Source organism: Acomys minous (assembly GCF_964271855.1).
Source record: "Acomys minous genome assembly, chromosome: 5".
NCBI classification, from domain to species: Eukaryota; Metazoa; Chordata; class Mammalia; order Rodentia; family Muridae; genus Acomys; species Acomys minous.
The window spans coordinates 105,792,733-105,816,937 of NC_140494.1; the positions used below are offsets into that span (position 1 = coordinate 105,792,733).

The following is a 24,205-nucleotide window of genomic DNA, read 5'->3' on the forward strand; positions in this document are numbered from 1 at the left end:
AGCCACCATGTGGTTGCTGGGAACTGAACTCAGGACCTTTGGAAGAACAGACAGTGCTCTTAACCTCTGAGCTATCTCTCCAGGCCTTCTTTTGTTTGTTTTTTAAGACAAGGTTTCTCTATCTGGCCCAGGCTGACTTGGGTTTCTAAGCCCCTTACCCAGCAGCTACCTGGGGCTACCCCCACACTAAACACCTGGGGTGGAAGATACCCTGAAGCACTTCTCCCTAGAAGGTATAGGCACCCAGAAGAACAGGTCGTCTGAGTGAAAGCTGCAGGTAGCAGTAGACACCTCAAGAGAATTAAAATCATAATGACTGCTAGTGTGGAGAATGGAAAAATAATGCCACATGGGACATTCTATAAATAAATTCTAAGCACTGAACTTATAAAACAGGGTCAAAAGTTGGCTTGTGGTTTTTAGTTATCTGTAAGGCCAGGCAGATCTCTGAGTTCCTGGCCAAGCAAGGATATATAAGGAGATTGTGATCAAACCACAACATTCTCTCCTTCTTGTGTCCTACCCCGTGAGAAGTGATGGGCATCAATTTGGTACATTCAGTTTCGCAGGACATAAGATGAACAAAGAATCCCCTATATTGCCAGGCATGGTGGCGAACCCCGTTAATCCCAGCACTTGGGAGGCAGAGGCAGGTGGATCACTGTGAATTCAAGGCCAGCCTGGTCTACAAAGTAAGTCCAGGACAGCCAAAGCTACACAGAGAAACCCTGTCTTGAAAACCCAAAATAAAATTAAAAATCCACTATGTTTATAAGGTAGAAAAACCCACCCCTCCTTTTTCCATTGGAATCGAGACTATGGTAAAAGAAACAGAAAGACATCAGTAAGTTTGCAGAGGAATGTTGACTTTTATATTAAATAAGCACTGAACAGAATGGATTCTAGTCAAGACGCCTTTGCCAAAGCATAGTCCCAAGCTCCCCTTGGGAGATTCAGTCAGCCTGGTGCAGTGGTCCTGGAGAGGGAGACCCCAAGCTAAGCCCCACTCACTACTCCCATACACACGGCTCAGGCAGGAGCTGGCCATGCTCCAGTCTCATCGGTTTCTAGCTTCTTCACCACTGTAATAAATGGCAGTGTTCACACACCTTAGCACAGACAGGTCTCAGGCTTTAGCATACAACTGTAAGTGGTTAGGTTGAAAATGCAAATAGAAATTTGGGACTTTTTTTTTTTTTCAAGACAGGGTTTCTCTGTGTAGCCTTGGCTGTCCTAGACTCACTTTGTAGACCAGGCTGGCCTCGAACTCACAGAGATCCGCCTGGCTCTGCCTCTGCCTCCCAAGTGCTGGGATTAAAGCATACACTACCACACCTGGCCTGGGACTTTTTTTTTTTTTTTTAACAATGAGAACTCTAATTCTTAAGGACAGAGCATGAGGTACTCAAGACTTCTTTTTCAGGATGAAGATTTTTGACAGAAGAATCAAGATTGGACAGAGGTCCTCAACAGTCCTATCAGACCTGACAAGGTGGCCAGAGCACTGCCAATGGTAATCTACAATGCAAGGCAGCCAGATCACCCTTTGCCAGGGCATCTCCTGCCTGCTACATTAGAGACACAACTCTAGCACTTGAAAGGTAGAGGCAGCAGAACTGAGTTTAAGGGCATCCACAGCCAGGCTGTACTACACTAAGACCCTGTCTTAAATGGAAGAAAAATGCTGGAAAAGAAATAGAACAAGCCAGACATGGTGGAGTAGGGCTGTAATTCCAGTACTAGGGAGGCATAAACAGGCAGATCACCCAAAGTTCAAGAGCAGTCAGGGTACATGTAGACTCTGCCTAAGGAAATCACCAGCCACCTACCAAAAAGGAAACAAAGCAGTATCCACCCATGCCAGCTGCCTTAATCACAATGGCAAAGTAGGACATTTCATGTGGACACTGCATGCAGTTCACATCTTAAAAACAATATGAAGGGGCTGGAGAGATGGCTCAGAGGTTAAGAGTACTGATTGCTCTTCCAAAGGTCCTGAGTTCAATTCCCAGCAACCACATGGTAGCTCACAACCATCTATTTTGTGATCTGATGCCCTCTTCTGGCATGTAGCTGTACATGCAGGCAAGCACTGTATACATAATAATAAATAAATAAATCTTTCAAGACACGGTTTCTCTGTGTAGCCTTGGCTGTTCTGGACAGAGATTCACTTGCCTCTGTCTCCCGAGTGCTATGATTAAAGGCGTGTGCCACCACACCCGGCAAATAAATAATAATTAAAAAAAAAAAAAAAAGAACAATATGAACACTAACCGGTTCCATTACTGAAGCAATCTGGGATGTCAACCAAAGAAGAACTGATCAACATTTCCCTGGCAAGAAATGACAGTGACTCGGCATCTGCACGTTAGCAATAGGGCAGAGTTTTATTTAAAAGGCTAGTGGTTCAAATACTATTGCTTGAATAGCTCTGGCAGATAAAAAATGTGGTGACATCTGAGGTTTATACACATATATATGCAGGAGCTGAAGGCCAGCTCACAGGACTAGCTCATCCTTGGTCAAGAGAAGCTACAAGCGCATGCTGCAGGACTGACCTAATGAATTCATTTCATACTCCCACTCTCTGAGGAACACAGAAACACCTGGGTAGAGAATGTTCTTTTTACACACACAAGTCTGGCTTAATTAAATCTCCTTCATAAAAGTATTCCTCAGTTCAGAAAACAATCTGTCTTGAAAAACTCAAGAAGTTGGGCTACTAAAAAAATAAAAGGGAATTTTAATGTAGTAAACAATTTTAGTAAACACTGTGTATTTTCCTGTTGCTAATGAAGACATGATACATTCACAAGAACATTCATTAAAATAAAGAGACTCACTAGGGAAAAAATACCACCCCAACCTCTATCCTTCTCAGTCAGGTGCAGGTCTCAGCACAAACCAGCAATTCCTTAACAGCCCCGATAGCCGCTCTGAAAGCAGAACATAAAGCCCTGATCATAGATACTGAATGTGACCACTAAGCAGAATCATGGCAGAGCACATTTAATGAATTACTTCAATCCTCAATCTGGTCCAGTTTAAAACATTTGTAATCCAGCTTGTATGGGCCCATAGGCATATTGGATGACCAACAATCTATTTTGTCTCAAGTGGCAGTTTGTGTAGCTCAAGCAAGCCAGTAGGACTGTAAAGCGCTCTCTTGAAATCTTGATGAACACAGTAAACTATATAAGGAACCTTAGAAGTTAAATGAGCCATCTGCATGATGGTGTACGCCTTTAATCTCAGTCCTCCGGAGGCCGAGGCAAGCAGATCTCTGTGAGTTCAAGGCCAGCTTGGTCTACATAGTTCCAGGCTAGCCAGAGCTACACTGTGAGACCCTGTTTCAAAAACAAAAACAAAAAACCTGGACCTAGTTCATCTTTACTAAAATGGTGGAATAAAGATAAACTGGGCATGGTGGCACATACCTTTAATCCCAGCATGTGGGAGGCAGAGGCAGGCGTAGCCTGTGAGTTTGAGGCCAGCCTGGTCTACAAAGAGAGTCCAAGACAGCCAGGACTACAAGAGAAACCCTGTCTTGAAAACAAAAAAACAAAAACAAACCCAAAACAAAAAAAACCCAACAACAACAAAAAACCCCCAAAGATCTAAAGCTGGTGTGGTGGCACACACCTTTGACAGGGGGATCTCTAAGTTCGAGGCCAGTCTGATCTACAAAATTCCAGAAAATTCAGAACAACTGTCTTGGGGGGGAAAAAGGGAAAGAAAATTATAAAGATAGCTCCATCTACTGTGAGAGCAGCTTCACTGTTTCCCATGGAAAAAGCAAAAAAAAAAAAAAATTTCTGATAGAATTTAAGAATTGAACCAATTAAAAAACAAACAAGCAAACAAACAGGCAGACTAGGGATTACTTCAGGGCAGCATACTTGCTTAGTATGTGCTAAGCCCTCGGTTTGATTCCAGTACTGTAAAATATATCTATTTATCTCTCTCTATATATATAAAACAAAAACAAACATATACACCTTAATATAAAACTTGAAATAACATCAGGCATTATGGAATGGGAAACAATTCTGACCCCCCACCTCCCGCACTCCAAACAAAGGAAAACATAATAGGCTGTGGGGGTGACAACCAGAACTCTGGATGAGTAACACGACACAGATCCTACATCACAGAACACCACACAGGAATGAGTTATACATCAGAAAGATCGCCCTGACAGCAATGCAACTCCGGGGTCAAACGTGACTTAAAAGCTTGCAACGTAAATACCCCACCTGCAAAGGGAAGAAGGGAAGCAGAGCCAAGACTGCATGCACGGGTCTATCACAGACATGATACGCAGCAGCATGAAAACAGTCCCCACCGTCCCCAGAATGTGTGTCACTGCTTAACATTGAGAGCAACAAACTCACTTTACCTATAGCATCTCTCATGTTTGAGTGACAAGCATGTTTAATCTGACGCTATATGTTAATAAAAACACTTGAAGATACATGAATCAAACAAAACAACACAACACAGTAACTCATGAACCTTAAAACTGGACCAAAATAAGTTTAAAGCCAAATAGATGCGATAATTATCACATATAACATAATCCATAGAAAACAGGGCCAAGAAAAGAATCTTCACATTATACTCGTGCTTGATGTTGTCCTAGGAAAAACAGTAATATCTCAACAAATGTGTCATATACAACTAAAAAGTCCCTTTCTGGTTTCAAATGAATTTTCCTTGGCTAATTTTTCTCCTGTGTCAACACGTCTTTATATACAGAACCAGTTTAAGCCCCTCCTCCCCTTCAAACATACGAGCATCCAGGAACATTGTACAATGCAAAGTGCCTTAAGAAAGAATTCTGTAGTGCCAGTGGTCTAACTGATCTGAGGAAGCTGGGATGCTGTTAACACTGATGGGGCCAGTCAAGCAATGGTGGTTTGCTTCTCCTCTGGTGTTTCCTCCAGCAACTGCATGATCAGTTCATGGAGGGGTTTGCAGATTTTTGCATAGCCCCCTCCTGTGAGATGAAGGTAATCAAACATGTCATGGCAGGAGATGGCACCGTCTGAGTGCACGAAGCCCCCGTCTATATCCAGGAGCTGCACGTTGGCAAGCCTCGGCAGGGAGACCTTGAGAAGCTGGTTCACCTTGGCATTCTTTTGTCTTAAAGGGTTGGGCTTCTCACCTCGAGGTAACAGTCCCTGGGGCAGAGCACAGAAGAGCATTAACAGAGAAGGTTCTTGCTTTTCTTTACTTACTTATGACTTCTAGTATGCCTGGAACACCTGTCTTGAAAAACCGAAAAGGAAGGAAGGAAGGAAGGAAGGAAGGAAGGAAGGAAGGAAGGGAGGGAGGGAACCAAAGCTGTCTTTATGAAACACATGAATTAAATTAATAAATGTATCCTAAATTAATTTTGTTTATTAATGGTCTAATGCAATTTTCAGATAAATCAAATGTCTGTCTTTTTAGAATGGTAAAGAGAAATATTACATGTCAAGAGCAAGACTTCATCAATGCAAAGCAGAAGTAGTATCCAGCAGAGAGCTGACCCCATCACAGAAGTACTACCAGACGCTGCCGTCCTTGCGCTAGCTGATCCTGAGTGATGGCACACAGGCAACTGCTATTCAGGGAAGAGTTTTGTCCCCATTTTCTCCTATCAGGTATGTAAGATGTTACTTCAAAGACTTAATTTTGCTACACTGGTACACCTCCTTCTATATTTGTTATGCTAAAACATTTCAAATGAGGGCTGGAGAGATGACTCAGCAGTTAAGAGCACTGACTGCTCTTCCAGGGGTCATGAGTTCAATTCCCAGCAACCATATGGTGGCTTACAACCATCTATGATGTGATCTGATGCCATCTTCTGACCTGCAGTTATACATGCAGGCACTGTATACATAATAACAAATAAATATTTTTTTAAAAGTTTCAAATGAGGGCTGGAGAGATGGCTCAGTGGTTAAGAGCGCTGCCTGCTCTTCCAGAGGTCCTGAGTTCAATTCCCAGCAACCACATGGTGGCTCACAACCATCTATAATGCGATCTGATACCCTCTTCTGCAGATAAAGCACTCATATGCAATAAATAAAAAATAAGTACATCTTAAAAAAAAAAAAGTTTCAAATGAGCTGGGCGTGGTGGCACACACCTTTAATCCCGGCAGAGGCAGATGGATAAAATCAATCCTAAAACTGAGCTTATTACTGGTAAGTATCAACTCAGGGACTAAGAGTGATGATGGCACATGTCTATTCCTCACAGTTGAGGACTAACCAGTAGAAGATAAAGCCATCTTCAACTACATATTGAGTCTGATGCCAGCCTTGGCTACAGAAGATCCTGTCTCAAAAAAAAAAAAAAAAAGTTGAAAGCTGTGTATTGAATACTTTGTATACTAACAATATTTACACAGCAAAGTCTGGTTGAGATAGAAGAGTAATCTGGAAAGGTGACCAATAAACTACACTTTGCTCCAGCACTCAAATCATAAAGGCAGAATGATTATTCCTCATGATCAAGGCAACACATCTACTGGGATTTATAAACAAGAATGAGGAAAACACAGAGCCATTGAGATGGCTCAATAGAAAAAGATACTGTCAATAAACCTGATGGTCCAACTTCAAGCCCCAGAAACCACATAGTAGAAGAATAACCAACCCCTAAGTTGTCCTTTGATCTCCATATGCATACAACAGCAGAAGTTGTACAGCACATACAAAATAACTAATTTTTTTTAATGGAACGCTTTACGAATTTGCGTGTCATCCTTGCGCAGGGGCCATGCTAATCTTTTCTGTATCGTTCCAATTTTAGTATATGTGCTGCCGAAGTGAGCACAACTAATTATTTTTTTAAAAAGATGAAAAGAGCTTATGTATTTACATAACATTTTCCTTAATAAACTGGGTGTGGTGACACATGCCTGTAATCCCAGCACTCTGTGAGTTCAAAGCCTGCCTGGCCTGCAAAGCGAGTCTAGGACAGCCAAGGCTAAACAGAGAAAACTGTCTCAAAAAACCAAAAATGGTTAAAGTGCTTGCTGTCCATGTAGGAGAACACAAGTTCCCAGACTCCATGAAAAGGAAGGCAAAGCAGAGTCATCTGTAATCCCAGCACTCCTGTTCTGAGATGGGAGGTACAGACAGAAATCCCTGGAAGTTTGTGGACCAGCTAGTCTGGAATATGCAACATGGAACAAGAGATGTTATCTCAAACTAGGTAGAAGGCAAGGAACATCTGGGGTTCTATTCCGGCCCCCACATTGTAAATCATAGCATTCACACATCCATATTCACATGTGGACACATACATGTATGCCTACACACAGATAATTTAATCCCTGTTAACCTAGAATAACAACTATTCTAAATTCTGTTTCTTTTAGACCTTTTCCGAAGATATATGTATATATATACATATGTGTGTGTGTGTATACACAAATATGTTTTAGTCAGGCGTGGTGGCACACGCCTTTAATCCCAGCACGTGGAGGCAGAGACTGGTGGATCGCTGTGAGTTTGAGGCCAGCCTGGTCTACAAAGTGAGTCCAGAATAGCCAAGGCTACACAGAGAAACACTGTCTTGAAAAACCAAAACCAAACCAAACCAAAAACAAAAACAAACCCAACCAAAAAAACAATTAAATTAAATTAAACTCCATGCTCAGTGGTTAAAAGCATTATCTGCTCTTCCAGAGGTCCTGAGTTTAGTTCCAAGCAACTACATGATGACTCACAACCATCTATAAGAGGAACCAACGCCCTCTTCTGGAGTGCAGGTGCACATGCAGGCAGAGCACTGTATACATAATAAGTAAATAAATCTTCAAAAAAGTAAGTAATTAAATGTCATGAAATAAAAACTAGGATCAGAGCTGGGCATGGTGGCACACGCCTGTAATTGTAATTCCACACAGCATTGTGGAAGCAGAGGCAGGTGGATCTCTGTCAGCTTGAGGCCAGCCTGGTCTACAAAGCGAGTCCAGGATAGCCAAGGCTACAGAGAAACCCTGTCTCGAAAAAACCAAAAAACATTTTTTTTTAAAAAAGGAAGGGTGGCACACACCTTTAATCCCAGCACTTAGGAGGTAGAAGCAGATGGATCGCCATGAGTTCAAGGCCAGCCTGGTCTACAAAGTGAGTCTAGGACAGTCAAGTGTATAGTGTATACACAAAAGTGTATAGTAGGGCTGAGCCACAGCACAATCACCTGCTTAGAATAAACAGAAAGTTCTTAGATTAAAGGTATGTGTTAGGGCTAAGCCACACTACAACTAAAAACAGGTTTTCCTAGTATACAATCTTGAGGTTTGCAGTGTGATCAAATATCCTGCAACATTGTGCAGGCTGTGGTGGTGCACACCTTTAATCCCAGGGCTCTGAAAGCAGAGGCAAGCAGATCTCTCTGAATTCAAAGCTAGCCTGGTCTACAGAGGCAGGTGAGTTCAAGGACAGCCAGGGCTACAGACAAACCCTGTCTTGAAAAACCACCCTTCCTTTTTGGTTTTTCGAGACAGGGTTTCTCTGTGTAGCCTTGGCTGTCCTGGACTCGCTTTGTAGACCAGGCTGGCCTCGAACTCACAGCAATCCGCCTGCCTCTGCCTCCCGAGTGCTGGGATTAAAGGCGCGTGCTACCACGCCCGGCTTGGTTTTGATTTTCAAGTCAGGCTTTCTCTATGTAGCCTTGGCTGCCCTGGACTCAAGCTGCAGACTAGACTGGCCTCAAGCTCAGTGATCCACCTGCCTCTGCCTTCCAGAGTGCTGGGATTACAGGTGTGTGCCACCACACCTGGCTCCTAGCATACAACTCGAACCAAAGAGCTTTGTGTTCATTGTAAATAAGTAGTTGTGGTATGGCTCAGCCCTCCACACACATTTAACCCAAGGGCTTTCTGTAAGCAAGAACTAAATAAACCCAACCACAGGTAAGAGGCGGAGCAAGCAACTAGTTGACAGGGAGTGAACATAAGTAAACACAGGATGGAGGTACATTGAATTGAAGGGTATTTAAGACAGTGGGAAAAACAGCACTCAAGAGGCAGAGGATGGCAGATCGCTGTTAAGTTCCATGCCAGCCTGGTCTACATAGCGAATCCAGGACAGCCAAGGCTACACAGAGAAACCCCGTCTTGAAAAAACAAAACACAAAACAATAACAACAACAACAACAACCAAAAAAAAGAGTGGGAGAAAAAGATAGAATGGAGAAGGACAAAGGGCTTTTTCCTTCTAGGAGTTTGGTGGAGTGGGAAGGCCAGCTGGGTGCTTCCTCTGCCTCTCTGAGCTAGCAGGCTCTCACTTCAATATCTGGTGCCTGAGTTTTTATTAGTAAAATCAAACATTTAGGATTTTCTTTCTTTACAACAATAGCACAGTAAGAACTGATCCTTGTAGGTTGTCTTCAGACAGACACAGATACACACAGAGAAACACAGGCACGCACACCAATTAAAAAAGATCTGGCTCTTTGGCACCTACAAGATAAAACCCAAACTACTAGTAATAGCACACACATCCCTCTATGACCTTTCCCCTCCTAATCATCCCGCCCTTACAAACAACTATTAGAAACCATTTCTACTCAAACATTCTGCATCGGATGAGTGACCCATTTTAAAAGACTTCTCAAAGGATCTAAAGACATAAATATCTCGTCGAGGGCCAGGCGGGAGGCAGAGGCAGGTGGACCGGTGGGAGTTCGAGGCCAGCCTGGTCTACAAAGTAAGTCCAGAGAAACCCTGTCTGGAAAAACAAAACAAAACAAAACATCTCTGTCCAGAAGGACTACTCACCAGCACAATAACCTTGGCCTGTGGCTGCCTTGTATTTATAAGACGAACAATAGCCTCGATCCCACCTGCTACTTCTTCTGCTGTATTTTCATGGTTGTTTGTTCCTACCCAGACAACAATGACCTAAAATGAAAAAAAGAGAGAAGGAGATAAAGACCAAGGAATAAAAGAACATAAAAACATTTATGGTGAAATGCTTAAAGAAATCTGACCAGTGCGGACAGATGAGATGCCTCAACTGGTAGGACATTTTCCCCAAAGACTAATGACCTAAATTCAATCTCTTGGGCCCACACAGTAGAAGAAAGGAATTAACTTCAACAAGTGTCCTCTGACTTCTACAGTACCACACAGTATGTTCACTGACACGTGTGCATGTGAAGACACAAGCAAAGTAAAAATGTAATAAAAACTTAAAAGAAAAGCTGGGAGGTGGTGGCGCATACCTTTAATCCCAGCATTCAGGAGGCAGAGGCAGGCAGATTTCTTTGAGTTGAGGACCGCCTGGTCTACAAAGCAAGTACAGGACATCCAGGTCTACATAGAGAAACCTTGTCTCAAAAACAAAACAAGGGGCTGGAGAGATGGCTCAGAGGTTAAGAGCACTGTCTGCTCTTCCAGAGGTCCTGAGTTCAATTCCCAGCAACCACATGGTGGCTTACAACCATCTATGATGACGTCTGGTACCTTCTTCTGGTGTGCAGGTGTACATACAGGCAGAACACTGTATACTTAATAAAGTCAAAAAAGAAAGACAGACAGACAGACAGCATGCCATAGCAGGATCATCTAGGATATAGGAGTGCAATCAAGGAAGGGCTCACTGGAATGGAGGCTGGTTATATTTTTGACAATGTTTTCTCTGCTTGTACTTAAAGGCATGAGCCACCATGCCCAGTGAAAGCAACTTTCATTAGTGACTCTCCTTTGTTTCTTGTTTTCTTTCTTTTTATGAATTTAAAAACTGTATGCAGTGTACCAAGCGCAGATGTTTATAATGTGAAAAGGTATTACAGATGTTCATTTGTTCACATCTGTTCCAATCTTTCTTCAGAAGAATTCAGAGAACTTGGTTGCACATTTGTTTATATGTTCCGTCATGGCCCTGCTCCCCATCATATTGCCCAGGCACACATTCCACCAGACCTACATACACTCTGTGCATCAGTATATCCCTAAGTAATGGTTCTCATAAGCATGAGGCAAAGAACAAAACAGGCCTTTAAAGAAGCAATTTAGTGACAGGCGTGGTGGCGCATGCCTTTAGTCCCAGCACTCAGGAAACAGAGGCAGGGAGATCACAAAGCAAGTCCAGCACAGCCAAGGCTACATAGAGAAACCCTGTCTTGAAAATGCAAATTTTCAGGTGGGAGGTAGTGGCCCACACCTTTAATCCTAGCACTTGGGAGGCAGAGGCAGGGGGATCGCTGTGAGTTCGAGGCCAGCCTGGTCTACATAGTCAGTCCAGGACAGCCAAGGGTACATGGTGAAACCTTGTCTCAATACGAAAAACAAAACACACACACACACACACACACACACACAAAAGCAAATTTTCACTACTTCAATCATACTCCTTTAAAGGTAAGTTTCATCACCTTAGGTTTAATGTTCTCCAGCTCTCCGTTCTTTAGTCTCCATAGGACATGTCGTGTTGTGTCTCCCCCAATTCCAAAATTAAGTGCATGAAGTGGGGAAAACAGCTCTCGCCATATCTGAAAACAAAAGACTTGATTTATTTAAACAAACAAAAATCACTAGAAATAAGAACTCTTCAATTGCAATGTAATAAATCTGAAACTAAGACCTGCCATATTGGGAACGGAGTGGGGTGGAGTGCTGAGACACAGCTTCCCTGCGTAGCCCTGGATGTCCAGGAACTCATTTGTAGACCAGGCTAGCTTCAAACTCAGAGATCCACCTGCCTTGCCTCTCAAGTGCCAGCATCTCCAGCCAATCTGCCACATTCTTTATTCAAATGTTAGCACTGAAGACAATACATCCTTCACTTAGAGGGCTTTGAGATGCTGCCATGCTTACTGCAGCTCTCAGTCTCAGCTCCAGAACCTGCACTACACATTCTCATGTCCACTAGGAGGTAACAACGCCCTCAGTCAAGCTGTCAGCCCAATAAACCCTTTTCATGAATTCAACTGTCTTTTTTAAAATGAAGTGAAGCAACTCGGAATGCTAGAACTAAAGAGGAATAAAGCTGTATTTTCTTTTAAGTTTCCTTTGAAAGAATACCTACCTCCACCACCCCCCCCAAAAGCCCATTACAAAAATATACAGTAAATTAGAAAATGCTAAAATACAAATAAGGAGAGTCATGAACAGGGCAAAGCAAACAGAAGAATCAGACACCACCAGGCAAATACAGCAAACACTAAGCTCTTGGAAGTCAGAGCAAAAGAGGGAGTTTAGTTACAACAAGGCCGTATTAAGAACCCACTGGCAGCCAGGCGTGGTGGCGCACGCCTTTAATCCCAGCGCTCGGGAGGCAGAGGCAGGCGGATCGCTGTGAGTTCGAGGCCAGCCTGGTCTACAAAGTTAGTCCAGGACAGCCAAGGCTACACAGAGAAACCCTGTCTCAAAAAAAAAAAAAAAAAAAAAAAAAAAAAGAACCCACTGACAGGTCTGGTTCCTGTGTACTCGGCATCTGAATCCTACACCCATGAGGGTAGCACAGAACAAAAGTCTGTAGGCTATGGATGCACATACACTAGGAGCCACCGCTTTACCTCGTACTGCTGCATTAACTGTACCATGGAGTCTCCCACAAACAGCACATCCGGCTCTTTGTCTTTACAGTCCAGAACAAACCTGTTATGCTGGTTTAAAGAAGAAAGAAAAGTAAGAAATTAGTATTTCTTCCCTCTTTCAACCTGTTGGCCTAAAAAGAACAGCTGTTAGACCAGGCATTATAAAACATTCTTTATAGGCTGATTCACCCCCAACACTACAAAGCCAACAAGCATGTCAACTAGCCAAGCCACACATTCATTTTAGTCTACCCTAAAGCTTATTCTTTTCTACCCTTACCATATTGGTCATTCTATTAGTTTAGGTTCAACAAACATGACAATTCTAACAAATCCAGAATATCAAAATGTTTCATATAATTTTTTAAAAATCTTTTTCTCAAATTAAAAAAAAAAAAGCCTTTTTGAGGCCATCAAGATGATCCAGCAGTAGGCAAAGGCCCTTCTAGGCAAACCTGAGTTTGAATCCTGGAACTCAAATGGTGAATGGAGAGAACCATGTAAACTGCCCTCTGACCCAGAAACACAAAGACACACCTAAAGTCACACACATGATTTAAAACAAAAAGAAAGGGAGGCTGGAAAGATGGCTCAGAGCTTAAGAGCACTGGTTTGCTCTTCCAGAGGTCTTCAGAGTTCAATTCCCAGCAACCATATAGTGGCTCCCAACATCTGTGAGATCTGGTACCCTCTCATAGCATGCAGGCAGAACACTGTATACATAACAAATAAGTATTTTAAAAAACAAAACAGCCATGTATGGTGGTGCATGCCATTAATCCCAGCACTTGGGAGGCAGAGGCAGGTGGATCTCTGTGTGCTAAACCAAACCCTCCCTCTCTGGTTTTTCCAGATGGGTTTCTCTGTGTAGCCTTGACTGGCCTGGAACACACAATGATCTGCCTGCCTCTGCTTCCCAAGTGCTGGGATTAAAGGCGTGTGCCACCATGCCCGGCTGACAATATTTATCAGTGTGGTTTTATTGGTTTTTGCCATGATGGGAACAGAATTCAAAGTCTACTTCTGAAACACACACCCAGACCTACTCAGTGGCTTGTTTTAAGTCAAGATCTAACTGTAGCCCAAGCTGGCCTTGAACTATTGGTAGTCCTGTCTCAATCTCCTGAGGATTAGATCACTGGATGTGTTTGAGACAGGGTCTCATTATGTAACTCTGGCTCTCCTGGAACTCAGTATGTAGAGAAAGCTGGCTTTGAACTTACCACTGCATGGCTAGGCAACAGGTATCTATCTAATCTAGTTTTAGAGATAGGTCTATAGGTATTTCTTTTTTCTCACTTTCTTTTCTTGTTTTTGTTTTTTGTTTTTTCTTCCCTCCGAGTGAGACAGGACTCCTTTGGCTGCCCTGGAACTCTCTTTGTACACCAGGCTGGCCTTGAACTCACACAGATCCCTGCCTCCCAAGTACTGGGATTAAAGGCATGTGCAAGCATGGCTCATCTGTTAAAGGCTAGGCTCACAACCAAAAATATTTATTTTTCTTAAACCCTACAGTCAGGATTAAGGACCTCAGCTGGTAGAATATCTGCTTAGCATACATGAAGCTATGGGTTCACACCCAGCATTGTATGCCTGTAATCCCAGCTCTTGGGAGGCAGAAGCAGAATATGAGAAGACCTTGTCTCAATAACAAACAAACAAGCCTGGTGGCAGTGGCACACACCTGTAATCCCAGCACTCGGGAGGCAGAGGTAGGTCTCAGCCTCTGAGTTCAAGACCAGCCTGGTGTAGAGTGAGTTCCAGCATAGCCTGGGCTACACAGAAAAGCCTTGTGTCAGAAAAAAACAAAAACAAACAAACAAAAACAACTCTTGGTCACCCTGACATTGTCAGGCATCCACACAGAGCTACATACATATGAAGTAAAAATGAAATCTAAAACCAAGCTACCGAACAAACCAATCCTGGCCCCAGCACTGGAGAAGCGGAAACAAGAAGATCCCTGAGTATACTGGCCAGCCGCTCATGCCAAATGAATGAGCTCCAGGTTCAGTGACAGACATTGCTTCAAAAGGTAAGGCGAAGACGCCAGATCTCTGGCTGCACATACATGCTAAGTTGTACATGTACGCACATACACTTGCAACACACAGAATGAAGTGTCCATCCCATGTAAGTAATTAATGTGCACTACCCTTTACCTGAGACATCCACCTGTCATCTCCTTGAATATCTTCCGCTGCATGTGGAATAGCTGCTGGGTTCGAGTCTCCTTGGCTCATTCTACACCTGAAGAGAAATGTCTGTCATGTTTCATTTATTAACAAGAACATCAAAATACTAACTACTGTCAGGGGTTATCTACTTTTATTTTTTTTCCCCTAGGACAGTCAAGGCTACATAGAGAAACCCTGTCTTGAAACCAACAACAACAAACAAACAAACAAAAAAACCCCATCAATTTTATTATGGGTTTTACCTAGGAACTGAGAAAGGGTTTATTTTCAGTAGAGATGAATTCTAAAACATGAGTGCTTAGGTCTTCAAAATTATATTATCACTAAACTTTACACATTTTAGTATCACTTACGAAAGTATCACATCTAAAACATTAACCTCATTATTCCTCTGCCTTGTGACTAAGATTAAATGTACAAATCTGCTCCTAATATACACTTTACCTGACATACCCTATGTTAAGTTTTCACAATAACAGGTTGTAGCAGGCACCAAATTACTTAGGAAATTAGACACTTACAGAACAATGAACATTATAGCCTTTCAGGCTGCTAGAGTTACACACTAAAGAATGACAGACACAGGGGGTTTGGAGAGTTGACTGAGTGGGTAAGAACACTTGCCGTTCTTGCAGAGGACTTGAGCCTGGATTCTAATATCCATGCGGAGTGGCTCATACTCCAACTCCAAGACAACCTCTGCTAACCTCCACAGGCACCAGCACACAGATGGCATACACACACACAGAGGTACACAACAAATGACTACAGCAGCCAAATGGCTCAGAGAGTAAAAGCACTTGTGCAAGCCTGGTAATGTGAGATGAATCACTGGAATTCACATAGTGGAAAGAGAGAAAAACCAACTCTGTAAAATTGTGTTCTGATCTACCTATACACACACACACACAAACACACACACACACACACACACAGGCACTCACACACGTATCATACATACGCAAGCTTTAAAAATTACAGAAAATTGGCCAGGCGTGGTGGCATATGCCTTTAATCCCAGCACTCGGGAGGCAGAGGCAGGCAGATCGCTGTAAATTTGAGGCCAGCCTGGTCTACAAAGTGAGTCTAGGACAGCCAAGGCTACACAGAGAAACCCTATCTCAAAAAACAAACAACAACAACAAAAAAAAAAAAAAAAAAAGAAAGAAAGAAAAGAAAAAGGAAAAAAAAAAAGAATGGGTTAGGAGCACTGGCTGCTCTTTCAAAGGTCCTTAGTTCAATTCCAAGTAACCACATGGTGGCTCATAACCATCTATAACGAGATCTGGTGCGCTCTTCTGGCCTGCTGGCTCACATACAGACAGAATACAGTATAAATAAATACATTTTTTAAAAAGTTAAGAAAGAAAGGAAGGAAGGAAGAGCCAGGTGTGACAATGTATACTAATAATCCTAGTTCTGGGGATGTGGAGACAGGTAGATACTGGGGTTAACTGGCCAGTAGGTGGCCATCTTAGCCTCATCTCTAAGTTTAAAGACAGCATGCTCTACACAGCCAGCTCTAGGTGGGCCACAGTTACATATAAGATCTTGTCTCGCAGGGCATGGTGGCACATGCCTTTAATCCCAGCATTCAGAAGGGAGAGGCAAGTGGATTTCTGTGAGCTCGAGGCCAGCGTGGTCTACAAAGCCAGTCCAGGACAGCCAAGGCTACACAGAGAAACCCTGTCTCGAAAAACCAAAAAGATCTTGTCTCAAACAAAAAACAAAAGGCGGGGATGGTTAATAGTAACTGAGGAACACCCAAAGTTTGCTGTCTGACCTCCATATGTACTGTATGCACGTGCACACATATGCATACATACAAACACACGCATACACATACCAAAAATTAGAGGCTAAGGATGAACTTTGGTCGGTAGCACGCCTGTAACCCCAGCACTGGGGAGGCAGAGGCTGGCAGATGTCTGTGAGTTCAAGGCCAGCCTGGTCTACAAAGTAAGTACAGCACAGCCAAGGCTACACAGAGAAACCGTGTCTGGGTAGGGACATGGGCTGTGGATCAGTCAGTGGGGTGAAAGCACTTGCCATGCAAGCCTAACCTGAGATCAGCTTCATTTTTTAAAAAAGATTTATTTATGTACTATGTTTACAGTGTTCAGCCTATGTGTATACCTGCATACCAGAAGAGGGCAACAGATCTCATAGGTGGTTCTGAACCACCACGTGGCAAACGCCTGTAATCCCAGCACTCTGGAAGGCATAGGCAGGTGGATGTCTGTGAGTTCAAGGCCAACCTAGTCTACAAATTGAGTCTAGGACAGCCAAGGCTACACAGAGAAACCCTCTCTCGAAAAAAAAAAAAAAACCAAACACACACACACACACAAAATGTACTATTTAGCCAGGTGTAGTAGTGCTCACCTTTAATGTCAGCACTCTGAAGGCAGAGGCAGGCGGATCTCTGATAGTTTGAGGCCAGCCTGGTCTACAGAGAGAGAGAGTTCCAGGACAGCCAGGGCTGTTACACAGAGAAATCCTGTCTGGAAAAACAAAAAGAACTTACTAGTTACAAGACTCTATGCTGTGGCCAAACTTGGGTGATTCATCCCTTTAATCCCAACATTCAGGAGGCAGAGGTACGTGGATCTCCGTGATTTTGAGGCTAGCCTAGTCTACAAAAGGGAGTCTGGGATAGGCAGGGCAGTAGAGAAATCCTGTCTGGAAAAAACAAAAGAGACCCTATATATGAGTGCATGACTTTAGTCCCAGCAGTCGAGAGGTAGAAGATCTGTGAATTCAAGGACAGCCTGGTATACACAGCAAGTTCCAGGATAGCCAGAGCTACCTGAAGACCATGCCTTAAAAAACAAGAACAGGGCTGGAGAGATGGCTCAGAGGTTAAGCACACTGCCTGTTCTTCCAAAGGTCCTGAGTTCAATTCCCAGGACCACGTGGTGGCTCACAGCTATTCTGGCATGCAGGCAAAACACTGCATACTTAAATAAATAAATAAATCTTTGTTTAAAAAAAATAACAAAACAAAATTTGAAAGTCAAAGATACCCCAGAAATCTGTTCTAGTGCAAAACTGTTATGCAGAGAAAGTAAACCCTGAAAAAGAAGGCATGTACAGGTTGTGGGTCTCTGAGATGTTCAGAAGCAGAGTGCTTTGCACTGGGGGAGGGGAACACGCTATCTGCACGCATACACGATACCTTAGGAATGGGACTTATGTCTAAAATCAGTTTCCAGGTTCACTTGTATCTCAGGTACACCACAGACAGCCTGAAAATACTGTTAGTGTCCTATGGCTTCACAGTGATCTATGAAGCCATACTTGGGATTTTTCCACTTGTGTTACCATATGATTTCTTTGAAAAAAAAAAAAAGGCCAGATTTTGGAACATCCCAGATTTCTGAATTAGGAATGCTCAGCTTATTACTACTGTTTGTTGGATGGTGGGCTTCTTCCATTTTGTGGCACTGGGGATTGAACCCAGAACCCACACTATCACTGAGTTATAAGTTCCAGCCCCAATCTATTCTAAACCGAGATGCATCACTCCTTTTAAAAAAAAATTTTTTTTTTTTGGTTTTTTTTTTTTGAGACAGGGTTTCTCTGTGTAATCTTGGCTGTCCTGGACCCGCTTTGTAGACCAGGCTGGCCTCGAACTCACAGTGATCCACCTGTCTCTGCCTCCCAAGTGCTGGGATTATACGCGTGCGCCACCAGGCCTGGCTTTAAATTTTTTTACAAATCACATTTAATTGTTGTGTGTGCACAGTGTGTGTGTGGAGGTCAAAGAACAGCTTAAGGAAGTCAGCTCTGTTCTTTTACCACGAGGGTCCTGGAGTCAAACTCAGATGGTCAGCCTTGGCAGCAAGCAGTGAGTCATCTATCTATACTCAGCCTATTATTATTATTATATTTTATTTTTTCCAAGACAGGGTTTCTATGTGTAGTCTTGGCTGTCCTGAACCAGCTGTAGACTAAGCTGGCCTCTAACTCACAGGGATACGCCTGCCTCCTGAGTGCTGGGATTAAAGGTGTGCACCACCACGCCCAGCCCCAGCCTACTGTTCCTGAACCAAGCTTACTGTTTTATATAGAAAAAATTGCATGAGCATGATACGTTTTACCTTACCAAGCTGCTTCATTTATTTTTTACTGAGCAAAGCACTTCCATCTGAATCCCATTTTACATTTTGGTTTGAGGAGCTCCCTGTGTGGCCTGGCTGTCTTGACGTGTTGCAGTACCTGCTGTGTCTTCCAGATGCTGAGATGCTGCATTACCATACTCATCCATGTGTTCCAATTTTCTTTTTTCTTTTTGGCTTTTGGAGACAGGGTTTCTCTGTGTTATCCTGGCTGTTCTGGACTCGCTTTGTAGACCAGGCTGGCCTCAAACTCAGTGATCTGCCTGCCTCTGCCTCCTGAGTGCTGGGATTACAGGTGTGTACCACCATGCCTGGCGCGTTCCAATTTTTCTTCCCAGGCAAAATGAAGGGACATGTTAGAAGAAACTAAGGAACAAAATTCACTTACCTTAAATTAAAAGGCAGTTAGAACTGGGAGATTGAAAAGCATTCCAAACTACACAGTCAGCCGTGCGTGGTGGCACACACTTGTAATCCCAGCACTCTGGTGGCAGAGGCAGTCGGATCGCTGTGAGTTCAAGGCCAGCCTGGTCTACAATTTAAGCCTAGGACAGCCAAGGCTACACAGAGAAACCCTACTTCAGAAAAAAAAAAAGTTACCAAACTAGATAGTCCCATCAAATGAACCAAAGGCAACATACCTAAGTGAAATTACTCTGTGCCTCCAAACACTTAGATCCTGTATTCTTCTGCCAAATCAAACACCTTACAATACAAAGTAACTCCCCCACTTCCCAGAAGCCTGCAGTTTGGTAACATTTTTTAAACCCAGGAATGGAAAAGTGAGCCATAAACTCCTGCCACCTCCTCTTTTTAGGCCAGGACAGAAACAAGAGGTTTAGCCAAGCCAGGTGTGGTGGCACATGCCTTTAATTTCAGCAAAGGCAGGGGGATCTCTAAATTCCAGGCCAGGCTGGCCTACAGAGCAGTTCCAGGACAGGCAAGGCTACAAAGAAAAACTGCTCTGTCTTTCTTTTTTTTTTTTTTAAAGATAGATTTATTTATTTATTTATTTATTTATTTGTTCGTTCGTTCATTCATTCATTCATTCTGCCTGCCTGCCTTGTGAGCTTGCATACCAGAAGAGGGAACCAGATCTCAGTATAAGTGGTTGTGAGCCACCATGTGGTTGCTGGGAATTGAACTCAGGACCTTTGGAAAAGCAGACAGGGCTCTTAACCACTGAGCCATCTCTCCAGCCCCTCCACCCTGTCTTAAAACAAACAAACAAACAAACAAACAAACAAAACCATAAGAAAGAGAAAAAAGGCTGGTGTCAGTGGTGCACACAATTGACCCCAGCATTAGCGGCAAAGGTAGGAGAGCTCTGTGAGTTCCAGTCAGAGTTCCAGACAGCTAGGGCTACACAGAGAAACCCTATTTTGAAAAAACAAAACAAAAACAGAAACCCTGTCTCAAAAAACAAAACCATTTGGAAGTCAGACAATGCAAAAATATAATGAATGTGGCTGGCAAGATGGCTCAGCTGTGTAGGCTCAATTTCTTAACCAATATATTTTATTACAACTTATTAACCGAGCATACATCACTTATAATTTAACTAAGCAAAACAATAGGAAGAGAGTATTAAAGAACACAATAACAAAACCATAAGGATATCAGTTTCAAGGAATGATTTTCCTGGCATAATCAGCAAGATTTCTTCTGTTGGAACCTGGGGTAACCAGAACCCAGAACCTCAGCAGGAGCTGGAGCCCCAAAGCCTTCCCTCGAGCAGTTCTCTCTAGGAGCGTCTTGAAGTAGAGCGATCAACAGCCAAAACTATCCCAAGTCTCCAAAAAGCCCCACCTCCAATTCTGGGTTCATTTATATATCTCCTCCTAGAGTCTGTTCATGGGATCTTTTCAGCTGGCAACAATCAAGCTACCGCACAAAGTGGTTGGTCTTCTAGTGGATTAACCTCACCTGTTCTCTCACAAGACCGTTCCAATCCCACACTTGGGATCCTAAAAAACAGGTTTATCTCTCCTTTACAGCTGTCTGTGCTGTGTAAGTCTAGGGACATGAGTTCCATCGGCATCAAGTCACAAAGCTGTTCCCTGACCTCTTATGCTCACTCACTGCACGTTCTGTGGCATGGATGTACATTCCCCCAACACATACACCACACACATCAAGGTTTTTCTGTGTTAACAGTTCTGGCTGTCCTGGAACTGGCTCTGTAGTTCAGGCTGACCTTAAACTCAGATATCCACCTGCCTCTGTCTTTGGAGTGCTGGGATTAAAGACATGAGCCATCATGCCCAGATATAATAAAAATTCTTAAATATAGAAAAATTTGGGCTGGGCAGTGGTGGCGCATGCCTTTAATCCCAGCACTTGGGAGGCAGAGGCAGGTGATCTCCATGAGTTCGAGGCCAGCCTGGACTACAGAGTGAGTTCCAGGACAGCCAGAGCTGTTACACAGAGAAACCCTGTCTCGAAAAACCAAAAAAATTTGGGAGACAGGAGATGAGATTGAGAGCATGGGCTGCTTTTGCAGAGAACCAGGGTTCAACTGTCAGCACCCACGTGGTGGTTCACACCATCTGTGACTCTAGTTTCAGGGGATCTAGCACCTTCTTCTGGTCTCTGTTGGCACTGCATATACATGATACACATACAAATATGCAGGCAACATATTCATATACATGAAAATAAATGATGCTTTATTCCACCCCCGCCCCCCAAGACAGGATTTCTCTATGTAGCCTTGGCTGTCCTGGACTCAATTTGTAGAGCAGGCTGGCCTCAAACTCATAGAGATCAACCTGCCTCTGCCTCCCAGTGCTAGATTAAAAGCATGCGCCACCACACCTGGATAATAAATGATGCTTTAAAAAATACAAAATACACACACACACACACACACACACACACACACACACACACACACACGCACAAAATCAAGAATCATCCAAAGAGTAACCTATGAAAGTTATACACACATACACAAAACTGAATTACAAAAAAACAAAACAAACCAAAACAAAATTGAATTACAGGAGATTCCTAAGCCAGGTAGAAGATAATTTCCTATCATGGTCACCCTCAGAAGAGTAGTGCACACCTTTAGTCCCAGCGCTTGGGATTAAAAATGCTAGTAGTATGAAAAAACCAGCAAGAGGGAGGTAAAAGGTGGGCAGTTTTGTTAATTTCCATTTACAACTATTTTGCAGAGTAACTTTTGCTGTCCTTCGAAATTCTCCAGGCAGAAGAGGCAACCCTGATCCTAAACTTTCTATCTTCTCTTCACTTAGACCACAATGACACAGCACCAGGGCTTCTACATGCACGGTATAGAAGCTGGTCCCAAAAAAAACAGTTACAAGTCCTCAAGCTCAATGGGATAGTGTGTGTGTGTGTGTGTGTGTGTGTGTGTGTGTGTGTGTGTGTGTGAGAGAGAGAGAGAGAGGGGGGGGGGCATGAAAACCGACAGGGACCTTTGAAATGAGAATGAAAAGGTTTAGAATGCTTCCATTAAGACCTGAGGCCTTTTAAGATGACTACATGAACTGGACGGCAAATGTCCTTACTACAGTTTTCCTTGGGGTGGAAAGGATTGCACCACCTATTTCATGGGACAGCCGAGGCTACATAGAGAAACCCTGTCTCAAAAAACCTTTAAAAAAAAAAAAAAAGACCTGAGGCTTTTCATTTTGCTTCTGAAGAGTTGGCAGGGTTATTCTAAAGAGGAAGGCAAAGCCTCATCCAGAACACCCTGCCTCGGCCTCTGGTGGGCGCCCCCCACCCCCACCCCAGGATCTAGCACATCCATAATTTATCAAGTGTCCATGCCAACAAATTAATGCACAACGATTCCCTCCCCTACTCTCCCGCAAGGAGGCAACCTTTAAGTCAGAACAATGTACCCAGGGAAGGAAGCTACTGTCGCACACAAGGCCCATCCGAGGCAAAGACAGCCTGTATTCTCTCTCCTCCTTTCTCCACACCTTTTCCCTCTGGCCCACATTCTCTCCGCCCAACTTAAAGCTGTAGCAAATGCAGCTCTAGGAGCTGCCCCTAGCACCCAGGTGCCCTTTCCTTTGTCCACAGCTACGCTCTTTCAGAGACGCCAACGCTTTCAAGCCTTGGGTCTTCTTAAGATCGTGGTTCATATAAATGATGAAAGGCGACGTTGGACTGGGACCTATGGAAAGCAGAAAGTCACTCTGCCACCGGTCCATCAACGCTGTAGACCGCAGGCTCTTGCCCGCTGAACGCACATGGGCCACCGGGCATAGGGAGGGGAAACACACCTCTAAGAAATCTATCCACTGACACATTTACCTAGCTGGCGGCAGGCTATCGGCCAAATCGCCAAGGTCTCCGCCTCAGCCTAATTAATAAAGCGGGTGCTCATAAGGCTAGCCTCTAACAACCCTTTCAGAGTCTTGATGCGAGTCTCTCAGATGTGCTAGCGAAGAAGTTTCTAATGAGAGAGTTTTCGACGAAAAGGAGGAAGAACGTGATCCATTTAAAAAAATCAAAAAACAAAACAAAAAAAAAGCATAAGCTAGTCACAGGCTTGGGCCTAGAGATCCCACCCCGGGGATGGAGGGAAAAGGCAACAGCTGAGGCAGGAGGCCCGCCCAGGGGACTCGCGGGCTGCTCACCCGCCAGCCAGGGCGGGACCGGGGCGCCGGAGGGCAGGAGAGAAGGCGCGGGGCCCGGGAGGGCCTGCTGGGCGAGGGCGCGGGGCGCGGTGGAGGGGGGGGAGGCGGTGTGGGGGAGGGGAGCCGGGCCTCACAATACCATCTCGCCCGCGAGGCCCACCCACGATGCAGAAGCCCCGGCTCCGCGGCCCCCGCGATGCACTCACTGAGGCAGAGGGTCCGTGCGGGCCCCCAGCGGCTGCGGCGTCGGCGGGTTGCGCGTCTGTCGCTTGCTTGGTCCTGACGGCCCCGTTCCGGCGCGCGTCCCCTCCTCGGGCCCCAGCACCAACCAGAAGCGCCTCCACTTCCGGTCCCCCTGCCACTCAGGCAAGTGGCTGCCGGAAGTCCCGCCCCGTGCTGCGGGGGATAGCGGCCGAGCGGGCGGGCTTCACTTTCCCTCTCAGATGGTACTTTCCGCTTGGCGCGGCGGTATCCAACCGTCCGTGCCAAGTTACTGACTGTGTTCTCTTCTTTTCCTCGACTTGAGCGCGACTTGAGCCTTCATCTTTCCTGTAACTGCCTTGCTGTCGTGACAGGATGATAGAAACCATCCCGCGATGTCCTTAGGTATAGTGTAGCGCGTGACCTCACGCTGACGCCATTCCTTTCTCAGCCACTCAACCTGGTTTCCTCCTCCACCCAAGGGATAGACTAGATTGCAGAGAATGGGGAGAAATAGGCT

General features: G+C 44.2%; 1 protein-coding gene across 1 annotated transcript; it reads right to left on the bottom strand.

Annotated features, from left to right (window-relative positions):
- Positions 1-849: 849 nt before the first annotated feature.
- Positions 850-23,853, bottom strand: PAFAH1B2 (platelet activating factor acetylhydrolase 1b catalytic subunit 2). The gene is made up of 6 exons (XM_084782516.1): positions 23,691-23,853; positions 14,712-14,799; positions 12,529-12,618; positions 11,386-11,502; positions 9,788-9,910; positions 850-5,186 (listed from the first exon to the last, which is right to left on the bottom strand). The coding sequence occupies exons 2-6, from the start codon at positions 14,790-14,792 to the stop codon at positions 4,908-4,910; spliced, it is 690 nt and encodes a 229-aa protein (XP_084638642.1). The 5' UTR covers positions 14,793-14,799; positions 23,691-23,853; the 3' UTR covers positions 850-4,907.
- Positions 23,854-24,205: the final 352 nt, after the last annotated feature.